General features: G+C 51.1%; 1 protein-coding gene across 1 annotated transcript in view; it reads left to right on the forward strand.

Annotated features, from left to right (window-relative positions):
- plxnb3 (plexin B3) overlaps window positions 1–21,651 on the forward strand; it is a 224,437-nt gene that overhangs the window by 32,409 nt on the left and 170,377 nt on the right. Inside the window, exon 2 of the mRNA XM_046333429.1 lies at window positions 13,765–14,032. Within this exon, the coding sequence (XP_046189385.1) occupies window positions 13,781–14,032 (252 nt within the window). The 5' untranslated portion in view covers window positions 13,765–13,780. The remainder of the gene's footprint in view (window positions 1–13,764; window positions 14,033–21,651) is intronic.

Raw genomic sequence — 21,651 nt, forward strand, 5'->3', positions numbered from 1 at the left:
GTGAACTTGGATCCTAGATCTCGTTGGTGTTGATGATGAGTCAAGGCAGACACACGGTGAACTTGGATCCTAGATCTCGTTGGTGTGATGGTGAATGGACATAATAGAGGTGTTGTGTTTCTCAGACAGTGACTTCCCTTTGCTGACGCCGTGCCTCTGCCTCTTCAGTTTGACCCATTTTCAATTAAGATACAAAAAAATATATAAATTACACAGCAAAGAATTCGGCCCAGCAGCGCAGGTTGAAAGTGTTTTGTTTCGTGAAGCCAGGCGAGCTAGTGAATGTGGAAACACCAAGTCTCGTAAAGACATTCAGAATGATAGTGGCTTCCTGCTTGCCTGCACATGCACACACACACACGACACGCAGGAACAACACGCGCTCACAAACACACACACACAGAGCCTAGCTCTGAGTCTCAGCGACATGGGTGTGGCAACTTGGAGTGTGTCAGTTCTGTTAGCTCACACAGTGCATGTCTGTCTACACAGTTATACAGACAGTTACACACACACACACAGTTACAGAGACAGTTACACACACACACAGTTACAGAGACAGTTACACACACACACACACACACACACACACACACACACACACACACACACACACACACACACACACACACACACACACACACACACACACACACACACACACACACACACACACACACACACACACACACACACACACACACAGTTACACACACACACACACACACAGACACACACAGTTACAGACACACACACAGTTACAGAGACACACACAGTTACACACACACACACACACACACACACACACACACACACACACACACACACACACACACACACACACACACACACACACACACACACACACACACACACACACACACACACAGATATCCAGATATCTACCTAATACCTGTCTGTCTGCCTGCCTGTCTGTCTGTCTGTCTGTCTGTCTGTCTGTCTGTCTGTCTGTCTGTCTGTCTGTCTGTCTGTCTGTCTGTCTGCCTGCCTGCCTGCCTGCCTGCCTGCCTGCCTGCCTGCCTGCCTGCCTGCCTGCCTGCCTGCCTGCCTGCCTGCCTGCCTGCCTGCCTGCCTGCCTGCCTGCCTGCCTGCCTGCCTGCCTGCCTGCCTGCCTGCCTGCCTGCCTGCCTTTGTGTGACTGACCGTGTCCTTCAGATTATTGTTGATCTGTGGCTGTCGGTCTAGACGGTGTGTGTGGAGGGCTGATGATGTCTGTTTTCATGTTTTGACTGTGTGCCTGCCTGCCTGGGGGAGTGGGAGAGAGAGAGCCTGCCTGGTGGGTGGGTGTGTTCTGAGTGTCTGTCTTTCTGTCTGAGACTGGAGGTATTTACCTCTGCAGTGTGGGAGAGAGATAGGGTGTGTGTGTGTGGGAGGGGGGAGTGAGTGTGAGAGGGTGTGTGTGTGTGTGTGTGTGTGTGTGGGGGTATACTGTAGTCTCATTGTAATTGTGGCATCGGCTGTTTCTGTGTCTGGTATCAAATCAAAGTTTATTTGTCACTTGCGTCTAATACAACAGGTGTAGATCTTACAGCTTCCTTACCCTTAACCAATAGTGCAATTTAAAAATAAAATAAAGTGCTAAGTAAAAAATGGATAATTAAAGAGCAGTAAAATAACAATGTGGAGGCTATATACAGGGGGTACCGGTACAGAGTCAATGTGGAGGCTATATACAGGGGGTACCGGTACAGAGTCAATGTGGAGGCTATATACAGGGGGAACCGGTACAGAGTCAATGTGGAGGCTATATACAGGGGGTACCGGTACAGAGTCAATGTGGAGGCTATATACAGGGGTACCAGTACAGAGTCAATGTGGAGACTATATACAGGGGTACCGGTACAGAGTCAATGTGGAGGCTATATACAGGGGTACCGGTACAGAGTCAATGTGGAGGCTATATACAGGGGGTACCGGTACAGAGTCAATGTGGAGGCTATATACAGGGGGTACCGGTACAGAGTCAATGTGGAGGCTATATACAGGGGGTACCGGTACAGAGTCAATGTGGAGGCTATATACAGGGGGTACCGGTACAGAGTCAATGTGGAGGCTATATACAGGGTATTACGGTACAGAGTCAATGTGGAGGCTATATACAGGGGGTACTGGTACAGAGTCAATGTGGAGGCTATATACAGGGGGTACCGGTACAGAGTCAATGTGGAGGCTATATACAGGGGGAACCGGTACAGAGTCAATGTGGAGGCTATATACAGGGGGAACCGGTACAGAGTCAATGTGGAGGCTATATACAGGGGGAACCGGTACAGAGTCAATGTGGAGGCTATATACAGGGGGAACCGGTACAGAGTCAATGTGGAGGCTATATACAGGGGGAACCGGTACAGAGTCAATGTGGAGGCTATATACAGGGGAACCGGTACAGAGTCAATGTGGAGGCTATATACAGGGGAACCGGTACAGAGTCAATGTGGAGGCTATATACAGGGGAACCGGTACAGAGTCAATGTGGAGGCTATATACAGGGGGAACCGGTACAGAGTCAATGTGGAGGCTATATACAGGGGGAACCGGTACAGAGTCAATGTGGAGGCTATATACAGGGGGAACCGGTACAGAGTCAATCTGGAGGCTATATACAGGGTGTTACGGTCCAGAGTCTATGTGGAGGCTATATACAGGGTGTTACGGTCCAGAGTCAATGTGGAGGCTATATACAGGGTGTTACGGTCCAGAGTCAATGTGGAAGCTATATACAGGGGGAACCGGTACAGAGTCAATGTGGAGACTATATACAGGGTGTACTGGTACAGAGTCAATGTGGAGGCTATATACAGGGGGTACTGGTACAGAGTCAATGTGGAGGCTATATACAGGGGGTACCGGTACAGAGTCAATGTGGAGGCTATATACAGGGTGTTACGGTCCAGAGTCAATGTGGAGGCTATATACAGGGTGTTACGGTCCAGAGTCTATGTGGAGGCTATATACAGGGTGTTACGGTCCAGAGTCAATGTGGAGGCTATATACAGGGGGAACCGGTACAGAGTCAATGTGGAGGCTATATACAGGGGGAACCGGTACAGAGTCAATGTGGAGACTATATACAGGGTGTACTGGTACAGAGTCAATGTGGAGACTATATACAGGGTGTTACGGTACAGAGTCAATGTGGAGGCTATATAAATATAAATAATAAAATAATATATGCCATTTAGCAGACGCTTTTATCAATGTGGAGACTTACAGTCAGGGTGTACATACATTCAATGTGGAGGGTGGTCAGGGGTACTGGTACAGACCCAATGTGGACCCTGGTGTTACAAGCACCATGCTCTACCAACTGAGCTACAGAAGGACATACAGGGTGTTACGGTCCAGAGTCAATGTGGAGGCTATATACAGGGTGTTACGGTCCAGACTCAATGTGGAGGCTATATACAGGGTGTTACGGTCCAGACTCAATGTGGAGGCTATATACAGGGTGTTACGGTACAGAGTCAATGTGGAGGCTATATACAGGGGGAACCGGTACAGAGTCAATGTGGAGGCTATATACAGGGGGAACCGGTACAGAGTCAATGTGGAGACTATATACAGGGTGTACTGGTACAGAGTCAATGTGGAGACTATATACAGGGTGTTACGGTACAGAGTCAATGTGGAGGCTATATACAGGGGGTACTGGTACAGAGTCAATGTGGAGGCTATATAGAGGTTGTTACGGTACAGAGTCAATGTGGAGGCTATATACAGGGTATTACGGTACAGAGTCAATGTGGAGGCTATATACAGGGTGTTACGGTACAGAGTCAATGTGGAGGCTATATACAGGGTGTTACGGTACAGAGTCAATGTGGAGGCTATATACAGGGGGAACCGGTACAGAGTCAATGTGGAGGCTATATACAGGGTGTTACGGTCCAGAGTCAATGTGGAGGCTATATACAGGGTGTTACGGTCCAGAGTCAATGTGGAGGCTATATACAGGGGCTACCGGTACAGAGTCAATCTGGAGACTATATACAGGGTGTACCGGTACAGAGTCAATGATAGTTTGTTGGTGATGTGGAGGCACAGGGGAACAGAGCTCTCAACCTGCTCCACTACAGCCCCGTCGATGAAATTGGGTGCGTGCTCGGTCCTCCTTTTCCTGTCGTCTACAATCATCTCCTTTGTCTTGCTCACATTGAGGGAGAGGTTGTTACCACACTGCCAGGTCTCTGACCTCCCCTATAGGCTGTCTCATCGTTGAGGGAGAGGTTGTTACCACACTGCCAGGTCTCTGACCTCCTCCCTATAGGCTGTCTCATCGTTGAGGGAGAGGTTGTTACCACACTGCCAGGTCTCTGACCTCCTCCCTATAGGCTGTCTCATCGTTGAGGGAGAGGTTGTTACCACACTGCCAGGTCTCTGACCTCCTCCCTATAGGCTGTCTCATCGTTGAGGGAGAGGTTGTTACCACACTGCCAGGTCTCTGACCTCCTCCCTATAGGCTGTCTCATCGTTGAGGGAGAGGTTGTTACCACACTGCCAGGTCTCTGACCTCCTCCCTATAGGCTGTCTCATCGTTGAGGGAGAGGTTGTTACCACACTGCCAGGTCTCTGACCTCCTCCCTATAGGCTGTCTCATCGTTGAGGGAGAGGTTGTTACCACACTGCCAGGTCTCTGACCTCCTCCCTATAGGCTGTCTCATCGTTGAGGGAGAGGTTGTTGTCACACTGCCAGGTCTCTGACCTCCTCCCTATAGGCTGTCTCATCATTGAGGGAGAGGTTGTTGTCACACTGCCAGGTCTCTGACCTCCTCCCTATAGGCTGTCTCATCGTTGAGGGAGAGGTTGTTGTCCTGGCACCACACTGCCAGGTCTCTGACCTCCTCCTATAGGCTGTCTCATCGTTGAGGGAGAGGTTGTTGTCACACTGCCAGGTCTCTGACCTCCTCCCTGTAGGCTGTCTCATCGTTGAGGGAGAGGTTGTTGTCCTGGCACCACACTGCCAGGTCTCTGACCTCCTCCCTATAGGCTGTCTCATCGTTGAGGGAGAGGTTGTTGTCACACTGCCAGGTCTCTGACCTCTGACCTCCTCCCTATAGGCTGTCTCGTTGTCGGTGATCAGGCCTACCACTGTTGTGTCGCTGGCAAACTTAATGATGGTTTTGGAGTCGTGCCTGGACATGCAGCCATGAGTGAACAGGGGGTACATGAGGGGGCTGAGCATGAATAATTCTCATGTAGGTGTTCCTCTTGTCCAGGTGGGAAAGGGCAGTGTGGAGTGCAATAGAGATTCCATCATCTGTAGATCTGTTGGGGCTGTATGCAAATTGAGTGGTTCTAGGGTTTCTGGGATAATGGTGTTGATGTGAGCCATGACCAGCCTTTCAAAGCACTTCATGACTACAGACGTGAGTGCTACGGGTCGGTAGTCATTTTAGCAGGTTACCTTAGTGTTCTTCGGCACAGGGGCTATGGTGGTCTGCTTAAAACATGTTGGTATTACAGACTCAGACAGGGAGAGGTTGAAAATGTCAGTGAAGACATTTTCCAGTTGGTCAGCGCATGCTCGGAGTACACATCCTGGTAATCTGTCTGGCCCTGCGGCCTTGTGAATGTTGACCTGTTTAAAGGTCTTACTCACATCGGCTACGGAGAGCGTGATCACACAGTCATCCAGAACAGCTGATGCTCTCATGCATGCTTCAGTGTTGCTTGCCTCGAAGCGAGCATTGAAGTAATTTAGCTCGTCTGGTAGGCTCGTGTCACTGGGCAGCTCGCTTCCCTTTGTAGTCTGACTCGGTGAAACATAAGATATTACAGTAGTGAGTGGAATTCTGACTCTGGTACAAGGAACAACCTAGCCAGGCAACACTCCCAGCAGCTACGGCCTAGCCAGGCAACACTCCCAGCAGCTACGGCCTAGCCAGGCAACACTCCCAGCAGCTACGGCCTAGCCAGGCAACACTCCCAGCAGCTACGGCCTAGCCAGGCAACACTCCCAGCAGCTACGACCTAGCCAGGCAACACTCCCAGCAGCTACGACCTAGCCAGGCAACACTCCCAGCAGCTACGACCTAGCCAGGCAACACTCCCAGCAGCTACGACCTAGCCAGGCAACACTCCCAGCAGCTACGACCAAGCCAGGCAACAATCCCAGCAGCTACGACCTAGCCAGGCAACACTCCCAGCAGCTACGACCTAGCCAGGCAACACTCCCAGCAGCTACGACCTAGCCAGGCAACACTCCCAGGAGCTACGGCCTAGCCAGGCAACACTCCCAGCAGCTACGACCTAGCCAGGCAACACTCCCAGCAGCTACGACCTAGCCAGGCAACACTCCCAGCAGCTACGACCTAGCCAGGCAACACTCCCAGCAGCTACGACCTAGCCAGGCAACACTCCCAGCAGCTACGGCCTAGCCAGGCAACACTCCCAGCAGCTACGGCCTAGCCAGGCAACACTCCCAGCAGCTACGACCTAGCCAGGCAACACTCCCAGCAGCTACGACCTAGCCAGGCAACACTCCCAGCAGCTACGACCTAGCCAGGCAACACTCCCAGCAGCTACGGCCTAGCCAGGCAACACTCCCAGCAGCTACGACCTAGCCAGGCAACACTCCCAGCAGCTATGACCTAGCCAGGCAACACTCCCAGCAGCTACGACCTAGCCAGGCAACACTCCCAGCAGCTACGACCTAAGCAGCTACGACCTAAAAAGCTGCTGCTGCTACTGTGTGACGTGAAGAGGGATGGCGGGAACTGGGGGGACTGGGGGAGGGAGAAAAGAAAAGGGGAGGAAGAGAGAAAAAAAGGGAAAAGACGAGTGAAAGCTGACAAACACTTTTACAATGAGTTACACCAACTGTTACACCAACCGTTTTACAAACAGGTTAAGTGTTCCTTGAATTCTAAATAAATCACAGACAGTGCCACCAGCAAAGCACCCCCACAACATAACACCTCATCCTCCATGCTTCACGGTGGGAACCACACATGTGGAGATCATCCATACACCTGTGCATTAAAATGCATTCCAGGTGACTACCTCATGAAGCTGGTTGAGAGAATGCCAAGAGTGTGCACAGCTGTCATCAAGGCAAAAGGGTGACTACTTTGAAGAATCTCAAATATAAATCAAAATTATTTTTGTGTGAAACACGTCAATAAAGGTGATACGCTTCTCACTCTGGCTCCTCCTTCCAGAATGGGATCATGTAAACTCTGGCTCCTCCTTCCAGAATGGGATCATGTAAACTCTGGCTCCTCCTTCCAGAATGGGATCATGTAAACTCTGGCTCCTCCTTCCAGAATGGGATCATGTAAACTCTGGCTCCTCCTTCCAGAATGGGATCATGTAAACTCTGGCTCCTCCTTCCAGAATGGGATCATGTAAACTCTGGCTCCTCCTTCCAGAATGGGATCATGTAAACTCTGTCTCCTCCTTCCAGAATGGGTTCATGTTAACTCTGGCTCCTCCTTCCAGAATGGGATCATGTAAACTCTGGCTCCTCCTTCCAGAATGGGATCATGTAAACTCTGGCTCCTCCTTCCAGAATGGGTTCATGTAAACTCTGTCTCCTCCTTCCAGAATGGGATCATGTAAACTCTGGCTCCTCCTTCCAGAATGGGATCATGTAAACTCTGGCTCCTCCTTCCAGAATGGGATCATGTAAACTCTGGCTCCTCCTTCCAGAATGGGATCATGTAAACTCTGGCTCCTCCTTCCAGAATGGGATCATGTAAACTCTGGCTCCTCCTTCCAGAATGGGATCATGTAAACTCTGGCTCCTCCTTCCAGAATGGGATCATGTAAACTCTGGCTCCTCCTTCCAGAATGGGATCATGTAAACTCTGGCTCCTCCTTCCAGAATGGGATCATGTAAACTCTGGCTCCTCCTTCCAGAATGGGATCATGTAAACTCTGGCTCCTCCTTCCAGAATGGGATCATGTAAACTCTGGCTCCTCCTTACAGAATGGGATCATGTAAACTCTGGCTCCTCCTTCCAGAATGGGTTCAAGTAAACTCTGGCTCCTCCTTACAGAATGGGATCATGTAAACTCTGGCTCCTCCTTACAGAATGGGATCATGTAAACTCTGGCTCCTCCTTACAGAATGGGATCATGTAAACTCTGGCTCCTCCTTACAGAATGGGTTCTTGTAAACTCTGGCTCCTCCTTCCAGAATGGGATCATGTAAACTCTGGCTCCTCCTTCCAGAATGGGATCATGTAAACTCTGGCTCCTCCTTCCAGAATGGGATCATGTAAACTCTGGCTCCTCCTTCCAGAATGGGATCATGTAAACTCTGGCTCCTGCTTCCAGAATGGGATCATGTAAACTCTGGCTCCTCCTTCCAGAATGGGATCATGTAAACTCTGGCTCCTCCTTACAGAATGGGATCATGTAAACTCTGGCTCCTCCTTACAGAATGGGATCCATGTAAACTCTTACACAGCGAGGACCGTAAATTGAAAATTTCACTTTAATCTTAAATAGCGTAGCAAACTGTCCTTTCGAACTAGCGTCAGACCCTTTGAAGGTGAGGAGAGATGCTGGTGTTGGGCGATGAGAGAAAATGTTATATGCATACTGATCATGTTAGGGCAATTCATCCCTTTTTTTTCTCTTGGAGAATGTCCCAAATGGCACCCTATTCCTTTTATAGTGAACTACTTTAGACCCTATTCCCTTTATAGTGCACTACTTTAGACCATATTCCCTTTATAGTGCACTACTTTAGACCCTATTCCTTTTATAGTGCACTACTTTAGACCCTATTCCTTTTATAGTGCACTACTGTTGACCAGGGCTCTGGTGAAAGGGAATAGGGTGCCGATTGGGACGAAGCCCCTTCTCTTTCATATCCAGAGCCCCGAGACGTCTGCGCTCGCTGCTGCTGCAACATAAATTACAGATGAACCTCTTCTCCCTCCTCTACTCCATGTTCTCCTCTGAGGTTCTCTGTTTGGTTTTTTGTGTTTTGAAAGTGAAATGATATTCAGCATATTCACTGTATTGAGAGAAACCAGCTCTTGCAGTATGCAGATGAGTCTCTGTGCTTTGAGGAGGAGGGAGGAGGAAAGAGACTGATGAGGAGAAGAGAGACTTTGATGAGGAGGAGAGAGAAGAGAGAGACTGATGAGGAGGGAGGAGGATAGAGAAGAGAGACTGATGAGGAGGGAGGAGAGAGAAGAGAGAGACTTTGATGAGGAGGGAGGAGGAGAGAGAAGAGAGAGACTGATGAGGAGGGAGGAGGAGAGAGAAGAGAGAGAGGCTTTGAGGAGGAGGGAGGAGGAGGAGGAAAGAGACTTTGAGGAGGAGGGAGACTTTGATGAGGAGGAGAGAGAAGAGAGAGACTGATGAGGAGGGAGGAGGAGAGAGAGACTGATGAGGAGGGAGGAGAGAGAAGAGAGAGACTTTGATGAGGAGGAGGGAGTAGAGAGAGACTGATGAGGAGGGAGGAGGAGAGAGAAGAGAGAGACTGATGAGGAGGGAGGAGGAGAGAGAAGAGAGAGACTGATTTGAGAGAGAGAGAGACTGATGAGGAGGAGGAGGAGAGAGAAGAGAGACTGATGAGGAGGGAGGAGAGAGAAGAGAGAGACTTTGACGAGGAGGGAGGAGGAGAGAGAAGAGAGAGACTGAGGAGGGAGGAGGAGGGAGTAGAGAGAGACTTTGGGGAGGAGGGAGGGAGGAGGAGGGAGTAGAGAGAGACTTTGACGAGGAGGGAGGAGGAAAGAGAAGAGAGAGACTGAGGAGGGAGGAGGAGGGAGTAGAGAGAGACTTTGGGGAGGAGGGAGTAGAGAGTAGAGAGAGACTTTGACGAGGAGGGAGGGGGAGGAGGGAGTAGAGAGAGACTTTGACGAGGAGGGAGGAGGAGAGATTAGAGAGAGACTTTGGGGAGGAGGGAGGAGGAGGAGGGAGTAGAGAGAGACTTTGGGGAGGAGGGAGGAGAGAGTAGAGAGAGACTTTGATGAGGAGGGAGGGGGAGGAGGGAGTAGAGAGAGACTTTGACGAGGAGGGAGGAGGAGAGAGAAGAGAGAGACTGAGGAGGGAGGAGGAGGAGGGAGTAGAGAGAGACTTTGGGGAGGAGGGAGTAGAGAGACTTTGGGGAGGAGGGAGTAGATAGACTTTGGGGAGGAGGGAGGAGGAGAGATTGAAGAGAGACTTTGGGGAGGAGGGAGGAGGAGGAGGGAGTAGAGAGAGACTTTGGGGAGGAGGGAGGAGAGAGTGGAGAGAGACTTTGACGAGGAGGGAGGGGGAGGAGGGAGTAGAGAGAGACTGACGAGGAGGGAGGAGGAGAGAGAAGAGAGAGACTGAGGAGGGAGGAGGAGGGAGTAGAGAGAGACTTTGAGGAGAAGAGAGACTTTGATGAGGAGGAGAGAGAAGAGAGAGACTGATGAGGAGGAGAGAGAAGAGAGAGACTGATGAGGAGGGAGGAGGAGAGAGAAGAGAGACTGATGAGGAGGGAGGAGAGAGAAGAGAGAGACTTTGATGAGGAGGAGAGAGAAGAGAGAGACTGATGAGGAGGAGAGAGAAGAGAGAGACTGATGAGGAGGGAGGAGGAGAGAGAAGAGAGACTGATGAGGAGGGAGGAGAGAGAAGAGAGAGACTTTGATGAGGAGGAGAGAGAAGAGAGAGACTGATGAGGAGGGAGGAGGATAGAGAAGAGAGACTGATGAGGAGGGAGGAGAGAGAAGAGAGAGACTTTGACGAGGAGGGAGGAGGAGAGAGAAGAGAGAGACTGAGGAGGGAGGAGCAGGGAGTAGAGAGAGACTTTGGGGAGGAGGGAGGGAGGAGGAGGGAGTAGAGAGAGACTTTGACGAGGAGGGAGGAGGAAAGAGAAGAGAGAGACTGAGGAGGGAGGAGGAGGGAGTAGAGAGAGACTTTGGGGAGGAGGGAGTAGAGAGTAGAGAGAGACTTTGACGAGGAGGGAGGGGGAGGAGGGAGTAGAGAGAGACTTTGACGAGGAGGGAGGAGGAGAGATTAGAGAGAGACTTTGGGGAGGAGGGAGGAGGAGGAGGGAGTAGAGAGAGACTTTGGGGAGGAGGGAGGAGAGAGTAGAGAGAGACTTTGACGAGGAGGGAGGGGGAGGAGGGAGTAGAGAGAGACTTTGACGAGGAGGGAGGAGGAGAGAGAAGAGAGAGACTGAGGAGGGAGGAGGAGGAGGGAGTAGAGAGAGACTTTGGGGAGGAGGGAGAGAGAGACTTTGGGGAGGAGGGAGTAGATAGACTTTGGGGAGGAGGGAGGAGGAGAGATTGAAGAGAGACTTTGGGGAGGAGGGAGGAGGAGGAGGGAGTAGAGAGAGACTTTGGGGAGGAGGGAGGAGAGAGTGGAGAGAGACTTTGATGAGGAGGGAGGGGGAGGAGGGAGTAGAGAGAGACTGACGAGGAGGGAGGAGGAGAGAGAAGAGAGAGACTGAGGAGGGAGGAGGAGGGAGTAGAGAGAGACTTTGGGGAGGAGGGAGGAGGAGGGAGTAGAGAGAGACTTTGACGAGGAGGGAGGAGGAAAGAGAAGAGAGAGACTGAGGAGGGAGGAGGAGGGAGTAGAGAGAGACTTTGGGGAGGAGGGAGTAGAGAGACTTTGGGGAGGAGGGAGGAGGAGAGATTAGAGAGAGACTTTGGGGAGGAGGGAGGAGGAGGAGGGAGTAGAGAGACTTTGGGGAGGAGGGAGGAGAGAGTAGAGAGAGACTTTGACGAGGAGGGAGGGGGAGGAGGGAGTAGAGAGACATTGACGAGGAGGGAGGAGGAGAGAGTAGAGAGAGACTTTGGGATAGGAGGGAGGAGGAGGGAGTAGAGAGAGACTTTGGGGAGGAGGGAGGAGGAGAGAGTAGAGAGAGACTTTGGGGAGGAGGGAGGAGGAGGAGGGAGTAGAGAGAGACTGGGGAGGAGGGAGGAGGAGGAGGGAGGACGAGGAGGGAGTAGAGGGAGACTGGGGAGGAGGGAGGAGGAGGGAGGACGAGGAGGGAGTAGAGAGAGACTTTGGGGAGGAGGAAGGAGGAGGAGGAGGAGGAGGAGGAGGAGGAGGAGGAGATCTATGCAGCAGTAGTAGGTGGTTTTGTTTTGTTCTCTAAATTTACAGCAAGAGGAGAAGGATAAAGAAGTCAGTAGGATTACAGCTAGCCTGATCCCAGATCTGCGGCTGCCGTTCTCTAAGCTAAATGTGACAGTCAGTGACATGAATTGACTTGATAGCACAAACAGACTTCCATCCAGGATATGATGTATTACTGCGAGCTAACTGGTGCCAGACCTTGTCTCTACCTTCACTAATAACATGACACATACAGCTCATACAGTCACTTGGGTAACTTCTAAATAAGGTCGACTGGTACTGGACTTTGGCCTTCGGTCATTTCCTGTCTGTCAGCCGTCTGACTCTGTCGTCTTCCCTGCTTTCATTAAACCAACAGCAGGGTGGTGGTGCCGGAGTGATGAGGGTTTGTGTGTTATGTGTGGGACTGTCTTTCTGTGGGAGTCACCTTCAGTATCTGTTTACTTTCCTGACTGAAACAGGACGTCTTGTATCAAGGGGCTGTATGTGTTGTCCTTTGTGTGGTATGTGTTGTCCTTTGTGGTATGTGTTGTCCTTTGTGTGGTATGTGTTGTCCTTTGTGTGGTATGTGTTGTCCTTTGTGTGGTATGTGTTGTCCTTTATGTGGTATGTGTTGTCCTTTGTGTGGTATGTGTTGTCCTTTGTGTGGTATGTGTTGTCCTTTGTGTGGTATGTGTTGTCCTTTGTGTGGTATGTGTTGTCCTTTGTGTGGTATGTGTTGTCCTTTGTGTGGTATGTGTTGTCCTTTGTGTGGTATGTGTTGTTCTTTGTGTGTGTGGTATGTGTTGTCCTTTGTGTGGTATGTGTTGTCCTATGTTGTCTTGTGGGTGGGTGTGTGTGTGTGTATGTTGTCCTGTGGGTGGGTGTGTGTGTGTGTGTTGTCCTGTGGGTGTGTGTGTGTGTTGTCCTGTGGGTGTGTGTGTGTGTTGTCCTGTGTGTGTGTGTGTGTGTTGTCCTGTGTGTGTGTGTGTTGTCCTGTGGGTGTGTGTGTTGTGTGTGTGTGTGTGTGTGTGTGTGTGTGTGTGTGTGTGTGTGTGTGTGTGTGTGTGTGTGTGTGTGTGTGTGTGTGTGTGTGTGTGTGTGTGTGTGTGTGTGTGTGTGTGTGTGTGTGTGTGTGTGTGTTGTCCTACCTGCGTTGTGATGTCTTTTTATCAGGTATGTGCTGCTCTGTGTTCCAAATGATGTCCTATTCCCATGTAGTGCACTACTTTTATCCCAGAGCACAAGGGATAGGGTGCCCTTAGGGACTCATGTTGTCTATGGCTCTCTAGGACCAGCATCAACCAGCATGCCCTGTGTGGGCAGAAGAAGAAGAAGACATGACCTTTGTTTAGCTGAGACTCCGCCTCACTTGTCAGAGTAGGATCTTCTGCTGGTGCTGTGTGTGTGTGTGTGTGTGTGTGTGTGTGTGTGTGTGTGTGTGTGTGTGTGTGTGTGTGTGTGTGTGTGTGTGTGTGTGTGTGTGTGTGTGTGTGTGTGTGTGTGTGTGTGTGTGTGTGTGTGTGTGTGTGCGTGCATGTGCGTGCGTGCGCGTGGGTGTCTGAAGGTGGGGGAGCTTTGAAGAACAAAAGAAAGTGTTTGAAGCAAGGGGAAGTCTTTGTGTGTTTGAGTGAGAGACAGAGAGATGCAGGCAGTGAAGTGTGTCTGTGGGTATATAGTGGTTAGTATCCTCAGAGGAAAACACTCCTCGCTCTCTTTCTCTTCCTCATCCTCATCCTCTTCTCTCTTTTCCAGCAGGTAAGGGGGTGCCATGCCAGCTGCTGTTCCCCCTGTGCTCCCCCTCTCCACCTGGTGGTGGTGTCTGGTACTGCTGCAGCTTCCACAGGCCCTGACCCAGCCCCAGCTGGACCCTAACCCAGAGAAGGCCTCTCCCGCTGGGCAGGCCTTCCCTTACCTCTCCCTGGATGGATCTCCCCTCAACCACCTCCTACTGGACCCCAGGTCTGGTCATCTGTACGTGGGGGCGGTCAACCATCTCTACCATCTGTCCCCTGACCTCCAGGTAATTACAATGTCTTTAATCACCCAGCTCCAGTTTTTCCAAAGTTTTCCATCTGGTTGTTTGGCTTATGGGATAGGCAGAAATGCATAGAAATATAATGAATAGAACAGAGCCCTATCCTACCAAGCAGGTTGAGGAGTTAGCCAGGTAACGTTGGTCAACTCTTGAGTTCAACTCGGGATAACCAGTACCAAGAAAGTGGCTCCCCTTCTCCAGGGCAGGCTAACCTGCTGCAGGGCAGGCTAACTCAGTGCTAACCTGCTGCAGGGCAGGCTAACTCAGGGCTAACCTTCTCCAGGGCAGGCTAACCTGCTGCTGGGCAGGCTATCTCTGGGCTAACCTATTGCAGGGCAGGCCAACTCAGGGCTAACTTGCTGCAGGGCAGGCTAACTCAGGGCTAACCTGTTGCAGGGCAGGCTAACTCAGGGCTAACCTGCTGCAGGTCAGGCTAACTCAGGGCTAACCTGCTGCAGGTCAGGCTAACTCAGGGCTAACCTGCTGCAGGGCAGGCTAACTCAGGGCTAACCTGCTGCAGGGCAGGCTAACTCAGGGCTAACCTTCTCCAGGGCAGGCTAACCTGCTGCAGGGCAGGCTATCTCAGGGCTAACCTATTGCAGGGCAGGCCAACTCAGGGCTAACTTGCTGCAGGGCAGGCTAACTCAGGGCTAACCTGCTGCAGGGCAGGCTAACTCAGGGCTAACCTGTTGCAGGGCAGGCTAACTCAGGGCTAACCTGTTGCAGGGCAGGCTAACTCAGGGCTAACCTTCTCCAGGGCAGGCTATCTCAGGGCTAACCTATTGCAGGGCAGGCCAACTCAGGGCTAACCTGTTGCAGGGCAGGCTAACTCAGGGCTAACCTGCTCCAGGGCAGGCTAACTCAGGGCTAACCTGCTCCAGGGCAGGCTAACTCAGGGCTAACCTGCTCCAGGGCAGGCTAACTCAGGGCTAACTTGCTGCAGGGCAGGCTAACTCAGGGCTAACCTGCTCTAGGGCAGGCTAACTCCACATACCCTTAACGAAATGACTGAACCACGAGTTGAGGACCAATGAAATCCCATTCCCTCTATCTCGCAAAGACATCCGTAACCAGGTTGTCATCCGTAACCAGGTTGTCATCCGTAACCAGGTTGCCATCCGTAACCAGGTTGCCATCCATAACCAGGTTGCCATCCATAACCAGGTTGCCAACTGTAACCAGGTTGCCATCCGTAACCAGGTTGCCATCCGTAACCAGGTTGCCATCCGTAACCAGGTTGCCATCCGTAACCAGGTTGCCATCCGTAACCAGGTTGCCAACCGTAACCAGGTTGCCATCCAACCTTTTTATGCGAGTAAAGCACATGTCGGATAAAACATGTAATTGTCAGGCCTGCTGAAAACAGAACATTCTTCTAGAAACGTTTCAAATGTCGACAGAACAAAACACGCCAGACAAGGTGGGATCTTTTTGTGTCGGTAAAATGAATTCATGTGAGAAATATCAGTGGAAAAGCTTTTTAATGCGCAAATATTGATATAATAACCGTCAGGTGACCGTCGTCGTCTCCCACTACGACTCGTTGGGAAAGCATCACCTCATCATGACAGTACCAGTGGGCTATAGGTGCCCTCCAGCTAACAGCACCTCATCATGACAGTACCAGTGGGCTATAGGTGCCCTCCAGCCAACAGCACCTCATCATGACAGTACCAGTGGGCTATAGGTGCCCTCCAGCCAACAGCACCTCATCATGTACTGGGTTATAGGTGCCCTCCAGCCAACAGCACCTCATCATGTACTAGGTTATAGGTGCCCTCCAGCCAACAGCACCTCATCATGTAGTAGGTTATAGGTGTCCTCCAGCCAACAGCACCTCATCATGACAGTACCAGTAGACTATAGGTGTCCTCCTGCCAACAGCACCTCATCATGACAGTACCAGTTGGCTATAGGTGCTTCTCAGCTAGCTACATAGCCGTCTTTGTATCAAAGATAATTGCGTAATTATCGTATTTCGCCGTCCTAACGTAGTCTTCACTAGCCAGCTAGCTAACGTCCACTGATTAGCTGCACTGGGAAAACTATTACACTCAACTGAACGACTCGATCAGTGTAGTGTTAGCTAGCTACATAGCCGTCTTTGCTGTCTTCGTATCTTCGTTCCAAGATAATTGTGTTGTTTAGGTTTAGAGTGTGTAGTCTTAGAGTGATTATCTTAATTTACAGAGGTTAGCTAGCCAGCTATTTGTCGTCCTTAGGTAGTATCACATTTTCATTTCATTTCATTACAGTACAACGGTTTGATTTGTTTGATCGTAGCTAGCTACATAGCTAGCTACATAGCCGTCTTTGTATCAAAGATAATTGTGTAGCCTAGAGCGATTTTCTAGGTTAGCTAGCCAGCTATTGTCGTTCTTTTAACGCAACGTAACGTAAACAACACTACTAGCTAGCCAGCTAGCCCCCGAATTGCAGCACTGTAGAAACTATTACACTCAACAGAACGACTTGATTAGTGTAGTGTCAACAACGCACCCACTGCCAGCTAGCCTACTTCAGCAGTACTGTATCATTTTAATCATTTTAGTCAATAAGATTCTTGCTACGTAGCTTAACTTTCTGAACATTCGAGACGTGTAGTCCACTTGTCATTCCAATCTCCTTTGCATTAGCGTAGCCTCTTCTGTAGCCTGTTAACTATGTGTCTGTTTATCCCTGTTCTCTCCTCTCTGCACAGACCATACAAACGCTCCACACCGCGTGGCCGCGGCCACCTAATCTGGTGGTCCCAGCGCGCACGACCCACGTGGAGTTCCAGGTCTCCGGTAGCCTCTGGAATTGCCGATCTGCGGTCAACAAGGCAGAGTTCATCTCAGCCTATGCCTCCCTCCAGTCCCTCGACTTCTTGGCACTAACGGAAACATGGATCACCACAGACAACACTGCTACTCCTACTGCTCTCTCTTCGTCCGCCCACGTGTTCTCGCACACCCCGAGAGCTTCTGGTCAGCGGGGTGGTGGCACCGGGATCCTCATCTCTCCCAAGTGGTCATTCTCTCTTTCTCCCCTTACCCATCTGTCTATCGCCTCCTTTGAATTCCATGCTGTCACAGTTACCAGCCCTTTCAAGCTTAACATCCTTATCATTTATCGCCCTCCAGGTTCCCTCGGAGAGTTCATCAATGAGCTTGATGCCTTGATAAGCTCCTTTCCTGAGGACGGCTCACCTCTCACAGTTCTGGGCGACTTTAACCTCCCCACGTCTACCTTTGACTCATTCCTCTCTGCCTCCTTCTTTCCACTCCTCTCCTCTTTTGACCTCACCCTCTCACCCTCCCCCCTACTCACAAGGCAGGCAATACGCTCGACCTCATCTTTACTAGATGCTGTTCTTCCACTAACCTCATTGCAACTCCCCTCCAAGTCTCCGACCACTACCTTGTATCCTTTTCCCTCTCGCTCTCATCCAACACCTCCCACACTGCCCCTACTCGGATGGTATCGCGCCGTCCCAACCTTCGCTCTCTCTCCCCGCTACTCTCTCCTCTTCCATCCTATCATCTCTTCCCTCCGCTCAAACCTTCTCCAACCTATCTCCTGATTCTGCCTCCTCAACCCTCCTCTCCTCCCTCTCTGCATCCTTTGACTCTCTATGTCCCCTATCCTCCAGGCCGGCTCGGTCCTCCCCTCCCGCTCCGTGGCTCGATGACTCATTGCGAGCTCACAGAACAGGGCTCCGGGCAGCCGAGCGGAAATGGAGGAAAACTCGCCTCCCTGCGGACCTGGCATCCTTTCACTCCCTCCTCTCTACATTTTCCTCCTCTGTCTCTGCTGCTAAAGCCACTTTCTACCACGCTAAATTCCAAGCATCTGCCTCTAACCCTATGAAGCTCTTTGCCACCTTCTCCTCCCTCCTGAATCCTCCTCCCCCCCTCCTCCCTCTCTGCAGACGACTTCGTCAACCATTTTGAAAAGAAGGTCGACGACATCCGATCCTCGTTTGCTAAGTCAAACGACACCGCTGGTTCTGCTCACACTGCCCTACCCTGTGCTCTGACCTCTTTCTCCCCTCTCTCTCCAGATGAAATCTCGCGTCTTGTGACGGCCGGCCGCCCAACAACCTGCCCGCTTGACCCTATCCCCTCCCCTCTTCTCCAGACCATTTCCGGAGACCTCCTCCCTTACCTCACCTCGCTCATCAACTCATCACTGACCGCTGGCTACGTCCCTTCCGTCTTCAAGAGAGCGAGAGTTGCACCCCTTCTGAAAAAACCTACACTCGATCCCTCCGATGTCAACAATTACAGACCAGTATCCCTTCTTTCTTTTCTCTCCAAAACTCTTGAACGTGCCGTCCTTGGCCAGCTCTCCCGCTATCTCTCTCTGAATGACCTTCTTGATCCAAATCAGTCAGGTTTCAAGACTAGTCATTCAACTGAGACTGCTCTCCTCTGTATCACGGAGGCGCTCCGCACTGCTAAAGCTAACTCTCTCTCCTCTGCTCTCATCCTTCTAGATCTATCGGCTGCCTTCGATACTGTGAACCATCAGATCCTCCTCTCCACCCTCTCCGAGTTGGGCATCTCCGGCGCGGCTCACGCTTGGATTGCGTCCTACCTGACAGGTCGCTCCTACCAGGTGGCGTGGCGAGAATCTGTCTCCTCACCACGCGCTCTCACCACTGGTGTCCCCCAGGGCTCTGTTCTAGGCCCTCTCCTATTCTCGCTATACACCAAGTCACTTGGCTCTGTCATAACCTCACATGGTCTCTCCTATCATTGCTATGCAGACGACACACAACTAATCTTCTCCTTTCCCCCTTCTGACGACCAGGTGGCGAATCGCATCTCTGCATGTCTGGCAGACATATCAGTGTGGATGACGGATCACCACCTCAAGCTGAACCTCGGCAAGACGGAGCTGCTCTTCCTCCCGGGGAAGGACTGCCCGTTCCATAATCTCGCCATCACGGTTGACAACTCCATTGTGTCCTCCTCCCAGAGCGCTAAGAACCTTGGTGTGATCCTGGACAACACCCTGTCGTTCTCAACCAACATCAAGGCGGTGGCCCGTTCCTGTAGGTTCATGCTCTACAACATCCGCAGAGTACGACCCTGCCTCACACAGGAAGCGGCGCAGGTCCTAATCCAGGCACTTGTCATCTCCCGTCTGGATTACTGCAACTCGCTGTTGGCTGGGCTCCCTGCCTGTGCCATTAAACCCCTTCAACTCATCCAGAACGCCGCAGCCCGTCTGGTGTTCAACCTTCCCAAGTTCTCTCACGTCAACCCGCTCCTCCGTTCTCTCCACTGGCTTCCAGTTGAAGCTCGCATCCGCTACAAGACCATGGTGCTTGCCTACGGAGCTGTGAGGGGAACGGCACCTCAGTACCTCCAGGCTCTGATCAGGCCCTACACCCAAACAAGGGCACTGCGTTCATCCACCTCTGGCCTGCTCGCCTCCCTACCACTGAGGAAGTACAGCTCCCGCTCAGCCCAGTCAAAACTGTTCGCTGCTCTGGCCCCCCAATGGTGGAACAAACTCCCTCACGACGCCAGGACAGTGGAGTCAATCACCACCTTCCGGAGACACCTGAAACCCCACCTCTTTAAGGAATACCTAGGATAGGATAAGTATTCCCTCTTCCCCCCTTTAAGATTTAGATGCACTATTGTAAAGTGACTGTTCCACTGGATGTCATAAGGTGAATGCACCAATTTGTAAGTCGCTCTGGATAAGAGCGTCTGCTAAATGACTTAAATGTAAATGTAAATGTACCAGTGGGCTATAGGTGTCCTCCAGCCAACAGCACCTCATCATGACAGTACCAGTGGGCTATAGGTGTCCTCCAGCCAACAGCACCTCATCATGACAGTACCAGTGGGCTATAGGTGTCCTCCAGCCAACAGCACCTCATCATGACAGTACCAGTGGGATATAGGTGTCCTCTAGCCAACAGCACCTCATCATGACAGTACCAGTGGGCTATAGGTGTCCTCCAGCCAACAGCACCTCATCATGACAGTACCAGTGGGCTATAGGTGTCCTCCAGCCAACAGCACCTCATCATGACAGTACCAGTGGGCTATAGGTGTCCTCCAGCCAACAGCACCTCATCATGACAGTACCAGTGGGATATAGGTGTCCTCTAGCCAACAGCACCTCATCAGGACAGTACCAGTGGGATATAGGTGTCCTCTAGCCAACAGCACCTCATCATGACAGTACCAGTGGGCTATAGGTGTCCTCCAGCCAACAGCACCTCATCATGACAGTACCAGTGGGCTATAGCTGTCCTCCAGCCAACAGCACCTCATCATGACAGTACCAGTGGGCTATAGGTGTCCTCCAGCCAACAGCACCTCATCATGACAGTACCAGGGGGATATAGGTGTCCTCTAGCCAACAGCACCTCATCATGACAGTACCAGTGCGCTATAGGTGTCCTCCAGCCAACAGCACCTCATCATGACAGTACCAGGGGGATATAGGTGTCCTCTAGCCAACAGCACCTCATCATGACAGTACCAGTGGGCTATAGGTGTCCTCTAGCCAACAGCACCTCACAATGACAGTACCATTGGGCTATAGGTGTCCTCCAGCCAACAGCACCTCATCATGACAGTACCAGTGGGCTATAGGTGTCCTCCAGCCAACAGCACCTCATCATGACAGTACCAGTGGGCAAACTAGCTATATAAACATGTTTTGTTAGAGAACCTTCAGTAGAGTGTAAAACCCATTTCACTTGGAGTGTTTTATTCGGTACCTGAGAATTTAACCGCAGAAGTTATCTTTGTTTGCACTACATCATCGCACGTTCTTTTATCCGCAACAAGTCAATTTGACGGAAACATCCCTCTTGGAAAAATGCGGATTTTAAAATATTCGCAGGGAAATCTGTCGCCAATTGGATGGAAACCTAGATAGTGTCAAATTAAACGAGTAAAACCACAGATGTGGCACTGACTCGTCCGTGGATTGATGTTTGAGTTCAGCAGTTACAAGCCTGCTAGAGTTAGCAGCAGGCGGACGAGCAAAGTCCACCATCATAGTATAGATGAAACCTGAGCTGGAATGTGAAGCTAACTGAAGCTGGTTAGCTTTAGAAAACCCAAAGTAGATCAAGCTTCCTTCGTAGTATATCCTTCACGAGTCCCCCATTCAAGTCAATGATTCCTCTGTTCTATGCATTCTAGCTCTATGCATTTAATCATATCCAATAGGCAAAATCCAGATAACTTTTGAAACACTGGGCCCTGGTTATCTGGGCCCTGGCTGTCTGGGCCCTGGCTGTCTGGGCCTTGGTTCTCTGGGCCCTGGCTGTCTGGGCCCTGGCTGTCTGGGCCCTGGCTGTCTGGTCTCTGGTACTCTGGGCCCTGGCTGTCTGGGCCTTGGTTCTCTGGGCCCTGGCTGTCTGGGCCCTGGCTGTCTATGTACTGGCTTACCAGACACAGATTAAGAGTAAATGGACTAAAAAGCACTTTCAATGGAGATTATCCATTGAGCTTACGTTTCAGTCTAGTGCTGCGTTTAGCCTGTGTCCGGGAAACCAGTCTTATATGTTTTTGTATGTTGTCTGTGTTTATGTTTGACTTTCTGTTGACCGGTTCTGTGAACGCAAACAATGGCTTTGTCCA

This window comes from Oncorhynchus gorbuscha, linkage group LG03, assembly GCF_021184085.1.
Source record: "Oncorhynchus gorbuscha isolate QuinsamMale2020 ecotype Even-year linkage group LG03, OgorEven_v1.0, whole genome shotgun sequence".
NCBI lineage: Eukaryota > Metazoa > Chordata > Actinopteri > Salmoniformes > Salmonidae > Oncorhynchus > Oncorhynchus gorbuscha.